General features: G+C 37.5%; 1 protein-coding gene across 1 annotated transcript; it reads left to right on the top strand.

The window, feature by feature from the left end:
- The first annotated feature begins 4,780 nt into the window (after positions 1 to 4,780).
- On the top strand, positions 4,781 to 5,401 carry LOC139146103 (uncharacterized protein KIAA1958-like). The gene has a single exon (XM_070717542.1). It carries the CDS (start codon positions 4,781 to 4,783, stop codon positions 5,399 to 5,401), a length of 621 nt encoding a protein of 206 aa, XP_070573643.1.
- The last annotated feature ends 1,759 nt before the right edge of the window (positions 5,402 to 7,160 follow it).

Below are 7,160 nucleotides of genomic sequence, written 5' to 3'. Positions count from 1 at the left end.
TTGCTTTTATTTGTCACAGGTTATGTTTCAATGTACTGTGTACAGCAACAATTTTTTTCACAGATTTAAGGCTGTCATTGAATATAGAAAAGAAAAACTTAACGTGATTGTCCAAAAGGAAACCTTTATCTAAAGAAAAAAACATTTTAAGTAATTATTTCAAAATTCTTTGAATTTTGAGAAATGACTATGTAAGTTGCTTTCAGTATCTTTGTTTTGCTAAGTTTAGACTAGTTCAAAGCTTGCTATTATAGAAATAACGGGCGACGCGCTGACCATTAACGTTTATTTGTGGGCAAGGGCAAGAGGAAAGCCAAAAATTAACGGGCGAGGCTTGCCGAGCCCGTTAATTTGGCTTTCCTCGAGCCCGCGCCCAAAAATAAACGTTAATGGTCAGAGTTGAGTCTGTTATTTCCATATATTATCAACGAACCCAAGAAAACCGTCAAAATTTCCGAAAATTTCAGGTGTGAACAACAACTGGGCCCCAGAAACTGAGCAATACGCGACACACTGTCACGCACGCTGTAAAAAATTGGCAAATCCGGAGATGTTTTCAGAAAAAAGTATCTCAACTTGACCTACAAGTGCTCCATTTTATTTTGTGATTGATTATGATTTACGTTTGAGCTGTAAAGTTACGATACTTTGAGTTGTTAATCTTATTATTCATATTCACGGGCATGTAAACAGACCATTACTGTGTATTTGTGGTCAGTCACGTGGTTCAGCTCGACCAATCAAAATGCGACAAGCAGGGCATGGTAATATAATGCAAAATACATCTACAAAGTAATATTTGTGTTGTTAAACCAACTGAAGGCAGTTATGGTTGAATTAGTCTGTTTAAAAATAGATGTATAGATGGCGATATTTCAACCGACATTTAAAAATATAGCTTGATGGGCTCCTGCCAAAGTAAATCATTTTAATACATTTTTCTATGTCTGTTGGATTAAAGTACTGTACTGAGGTGACTATCAGTGAAAGAGAACAGCAAAGAAACAAAGATCACCATCTCTACATGTGATTTTAATCAGATTGAGGTTGTACATGCCTCTGATATCAAATTTCAAAATGCAAACTTCAATTTTTTTCAGGCTTACAGGTTGTGTAAACATAATTAAAGGGAAGTGGTCGTTGGAACTGCGCACTGCGCAACGTTTTGTTTACAAACATTGTATTTCATGCACTATATATAGATGCATCATGTCAAAATAGCTGTGACATTTAAATTTTACAATGTACATTAAGACCAACATGTTTTAACTTTCATCAATTGCCAACTACTAAAGGATCAGGTTTCAGTTGTAGGGGTCCCTAGCCACCTTTGAGTGCCGTTCCAGTGACCACTGCCCTTTAAATTACTAATAAAATAACCTGACTATCTTGTTTTGTAGGAAATCAAATTAATCTTTGAATTTAGCATTTTAGTAGTAATAGTACCGGTATTTTAATATATTAAATATTTGTCAATAGTAGACATAATTTCGATGCACAACACAAAACTTTGCCTTGTGACAATTTTTATGAAACAACATTTTAGGATGTCCTTAACAGTAAAGCATTTCAAAAGTTGAATGACTCATTTCAAATGATCTAAAGTGATGGCAATGCCAAGTTTTAATTACATTAAGAGTATGTGGCTAATGTATTAAGATGGCAGTAATGCTACTGATGCGTCAAGATAAAAGCAATCCTAGTTTCTATATTGGCACACTCATAATGATACTTTGCCCTGATGTGATTTTCAGTGTGTACCTGAGAAATAAACTTTTCTGATGTCACAGGTCTTACAGCTTTCAAATTTGATATTTAGCTTCTTAGGGATGTTGTTATTAAGTGTTATTAAAATTATCATTGGATTTGCATATGTTAAGTTTGGAGAATGCCTTTCCTTTCTTGTGCAATTTTCTTCATTTTCATTTACCTCCAGCCACGTTCCTGTGTAAGCTGTGGGAAAAGACACCCCTCAGATTTGTGTAATAATTGCGTATCGCGCCCAGACCAAATTCCAGTGTTGACTAAGCACATTATTGGTATTATCTTCGTTTTTGCAAGGTTTGAAGTGAACTGATTATAAATAGATCGAGTGTGATCATGCGACAGATACGCAAAGCCGCGCCGTCACCCATCGCCCACTTTCATGGACACGGTCATTTCAATGCGAAATCGTCATAAAATTACATGTAAAGGCATATTATTTCTTTCAATCGAGCTTTTCACTGATGATTGCATCTTCCTGCCCAGTGCACTGACATTTATGATAAGGGGGATTAAGATACACCACCCGGTCTTCTTACACCTTAATTTACGCCTCATTCTTTGTTGATACGTTCATTACTGTACAGTCTTAATGTATTCAATACGCAACGGGATAGGTCATCGCTTTTCCGGAAAAGTGTACAAAATGGCGATAACTGTTACATTGCATGAATTTTTCTATCACCAATCTGTGCAAAATATTTCTATTACATATTTGTCATTCAATAAGGTATATGATAAAACGTTTACGGCCCTGATACGGTTTTTGTGAACCTCAGTCGTAGGGTGATCCGCCATTCGAACTTGGTCCACAAAAATCGTATCAGGGCCGCAAAGATTATTATCTTTGTGGCACTGTCCAATTGCAATAATATTTTGTGTATATTTTGCCAAGGGTGACCGTATCTATTGTGTTCAATGGTAACCATAAAATTCATTGTCTTAGGTTTTTATGTAAATATTTTGTCTATATCTAGTGTGAGTGCTTTCAAACTAGATGTGTAGCTTCTTAGAGATTCCCTATTGAGATTGTGCAAAATTTAGCATACGATTTGCAGATACAATTTGATTCATTTTTTAGCTCATATTTGGTTTTATATATAAATACCAAAAAGAGCTTATATGATGAGTCTAAGTGGCGTCTATGTCTGTATATTTGTGGGTGTGTGCGGGATGTATGTCCGTCACACACAAAGGCTCCCATTCCGCCAAGCTACCGTCTCAGTATTGGTGTACAGGTAGATGTAGGGGTCGAGATGTGAATTTGTTCAAATGAACACATCAGTGTCAAAAATGTGCAAATGAGGTAAGAAAAAGCGAAATTCTGAAACAGGCTTTAAACAGGCTTACTCCACTGACTTGAGTCATTTCCTGTCATTGTTTATGAACTGTTACATATTAACAGACCTGCTCAAACCATAGACAGTAGAGGGGAGGAAGACCATCTATGGTCAAACTAAGGGGGGCTAGCTGCCTTTCTGCTATGCATGTTGCTAAGTTGACCTCCAGTACCTAAAGACCTTTATTACTTTTGTCATTCTTGTTTTTCTGGTTTAAATATTTCTTGTTGTTTTTCTGGTTGTACTGTGCAGAAATCATTGTCATAACATCAACGTAGAATTTTCCTGCACTGAACAGATAGAAACAACATTTATTGTTGATCTTTGGTACCCATACTGGTATGTACCAATTCTGATCAAATTTGAGCGACACCGTATAATTGCGGTATTTTTTCTCAGTGTTATCTCTCAAATTGTTCATCAAACAGCAATTAAATATGATCAGACGTCAATAGTGATGACCTTTTTCAGATTTGTACAATCGATGGTGAAATGTGCATATGCAAATTTGGATCTAGTTTTCTCATTTTACTGTAGGTCAAGACATTGGTTCTTATGATAACATTTCTCGTACACCTTTGAAATTCATTGTGAAACTTCTTATAGGGATACATTTGTATAGTGTGGTATTTCAATCAGCACATATTTCTAAGTGTGCCAACAAAAAATATTGTTGCAGTAATTTTCCTGTAGCTTGAAAGTAATGATGAAATCTGAACAGAATATTTGCTTGACAACTCTTGCACAAACAGGGCAATAAAATTCACCATACTTGCTGTAAGTTGACCTTTTGGTAAACAATGCCATTTGGTGGAATTAAGTTCAACACATTAAGCTATATCCACACAATTACTTCATGTAAATTTAACTGTCTCACATACCTTGGTATATTGTTTGAATCTCACTCACTGAGTCTGTCTGATTTGCAGATACATTGAAATTTGAAGCTGAAATTGGAGTAATCCACAGGGAAGCAGTTAGAACCAGACTGACATCCACAGATACTGTATGTATGACCCTATGTGATTTGGAAGTAGACCAATATAGGTTGGTACAGAGACCAAAGTCCACTTTACAGACATTAGGATTGTTGAAAGCCATAAATACTATTTGTTGGATCCTTACATTTCAATGCATTGATTAATGTTTAACTTCTCTTGGCACAAGTTTTTGAGAGTTCAAACTGTAGATATATAGCAAACAGTTACGTCTCTGTTTACACTGCTTCAACAAGTCTAACTTAAAATTGGCAATGTACAGAAAGTGATCAGTGTAATATAATTCTTGTGCAAGTTGATGTCCAAGACATCCCATAATACTCCAGGTCTGATGGTAGATTATATATTATAGCCCCACATGGGACTATGTGCCCGAGGGTAGGTGACCATTTGCCCGACGTGAGGAGGGCAAATGGTCTCCTGCCTCGAGGGCACATAGTCCCATGTTGGGGCTATAATATTTTTATTACATGCCTCCCCCTCATAATTTTCCTACTGAAGTTTTGTTTTGATCTTTAAATGACATTCATTGTTTAATTTCCACGAAATATTAACATTCGTCGAAAAAAACGATAATGTTTCATCGTTTGACGGCGCATGAATATATTAGAATCACTGTTATGCGGTTTATCGATTTTTCTTGCATAATTTTGTAAACACGGAATTCCCTTGTCAATCATGGCGGATGACATTACGCAATGGCTGTTGTCATTGAAGGAGGAAGAGATCGACCAGTTACTAGGTGCACCGCCAGAAGAAAATTATCAAGATGAAGTAGATGACTTCATACAAAGCCACCAGAAAGAAAATACCGTGAAAACAACATCGCGCGACATACGAAAATGTACCGAATGGTTAGCGACGAACACCGGCGAAGTTCGACCAATCGAAGTAATACCGCCAGCAGAACTGAGTAGTATTCTCAGCAAATTTTTCATCGATGTTCGAAAAATCGACGGCAAAGAGTATGAGCCATCCACTCTTACTAATATCAAGTGTAGTCTCGAGCGGTATCTTCGCGACAAGGGATATGAAGTAAGCTTAAATGATCGGCAGTTCCACAAAATGAACCAGGCACTACGTGCGAAGCAAGTCGATCTGAAGAGACAGGGAAAGGGACGAAAAGAAAAGAAATCTGATGCAGTTACTGTTGAAGAAGAAGAGAAGATGTGGAAAGAGCGTATTCTTGGCATTTTTGATGCCCAGTCGGCGAATTTTACGATGTTTTACCTGTTTGGTAAACATTTCGGTCTTCGCGGACGGGATGAACATCGACAATTGAATTTGGCGATATTGTGACCGGCAGAGACACCGACGGCCTCGAGTATCTGGAGTTCCACGAACGCAGACTAAGACTCGTGATGGTACCGGACTTGACACCCGAGCATTCTCACCGAGAATGTATGCCACTGCTGCTGATGATTCCAGAAATCCGCTTGATTTGTATCGCGAGTACATAAAACATCGTCCGCGATCAGCGTGTGACCCAGACTCGCCATTTTACCTACAGCCGCTACAGCCTAAATTCATCGATCACTTGAAGTCCGACGCTGTTTGGTATTACGATCGCCCGCTCGGTAAAAATCAACTCGGCCAACTCATGAAGAAAGCGGCCTTGAAAGCTAATATCCAGGGTAAGATTACCAACCATTCTCTACGGAAAACCTGCGTTCGGCGACTGTCTTCAGCCGGAGTGCCCCCGCACAAAATCATCAAAATAACCGGCCATAAGAACGCGGGCAGCCTGCAACATTACAACGAACTTGAACTGAGTGAGCAAAGACGAATGTCACATACTCAGCGAAACCAACTCAGAAAATACGAATGTCACTACAAGTAATTCGCTTTGTCAGCCGCAAATTTCGGCCATCCCGTCTGTTTCTGGAAATACGGACAATTTCAACAACTGTTTGCAGGCGCGGTCATGACAAACTGCATTTTCAATATCACGTCAACACCGGCAGTGTGCGATTGCAAGTCTAAACGTCGCCGAATTCGTGTCATCGAATCAGATTCCAGCGATGAAGACAATTAAATCAAAATATTGGACAATGTATCTTCGTTTTTGACATTTATAGTTGCCTATTTTTCTCGTGTTAACTTCACCGATTGATTGAATTGTCGACGTATCTGAGCTAAACGGACATGGAAGTTGTTCTCGTTTCTATGCGTTCGCTTGAGCCTGGTTCCTGTAGTTCGAGCAACGAAAACTGCACATGAAAGTTGAGTGTTATTCGCATTTTCACCATTTATTTCATTTTTCAGTATAAGCGGTGTTTAAATATTTGAAACGCGTATTTATTAAAGAATTGATTTAATCTTTCATGAAAAATTGTGTGTTTTGATCATTTCAATCCCTGGCTTGTCGTATGTGCTAAAATAGTTCCGGTTCACTTTCAGTCAGGTGATGACTATGTCTGCTACGTCACAAACCAGTTACCATTGAATCCTATGGGGCTCGTGACATTCCATGTACGAGGCATGTAATAAACATTTACGACAGATGTCAACTCATGCTGACTGTAACTAAGTATAATTTATTGTAATCATGCCCTAAATGTCATATCAATTGTGATTGCCATTCTTATTCTGCATTTTTAGCTTCAAAATTGCATCATGATAAAAGTTGTCAAGTCAGACTTCACTGAAGTCATATAGTAAGGTTTTATGAATCAAAAACGTAACTTTGTATGGTAATTTTCATGAAACATAATCTGAACTCTGTTAGTTCACAATATTACTGATTGAAAAATAAAGTTTTATTTTAAAGATTCCATTGATCCAGGCATTGGACAAAACTTATTTAGGTCAGTTATATCATCTCTAGGTATTTAAAGACACTGCACTCATCAATAGTGTATATTAAATACAAGTAAATAACATGAATTATAATTATCATGCGGAATAAAATGAAAAAAAATATATGCGACAATAGTGCATAACATAGTGCTATATAAAACAGAACTGTAAGCAAAACAAGTCATTGACAATGACATAGTCCCCACTTGTAATAGGAGTATTAGTCTTGATGGGGCAGGGAAATGTGGTCATTAAGAAG

The sequence above is a fragment of the Ptychodera flava genome, chromosome 1 (genome assembly GCF_041260155.1).
Source record: "Ptychodera flava strain L36383 chromosome 1, AS_Pfla_20210202, whole genome shotgun sequence".
In the NCBI taxonomy this organism is placed as follows: domain Eukaryota; kingdom Metazoa; phylum Hemichordata; class Enteropneusta; family Ptychoderidae; genus Ptychodera; species Ptychodera flava.
This window is presented reverse-complemented; position numbering and strand designations above follow the sequence as displayed.

Coding starts and splice junctions, on each gene's coding strand:
- LOC139146103 (XM_070717542.1), top strand. CDS start 4,781: ATGGCGGATGACATTACGCAATGGCTGTTGTCATTGAAGGAGGAAGAG.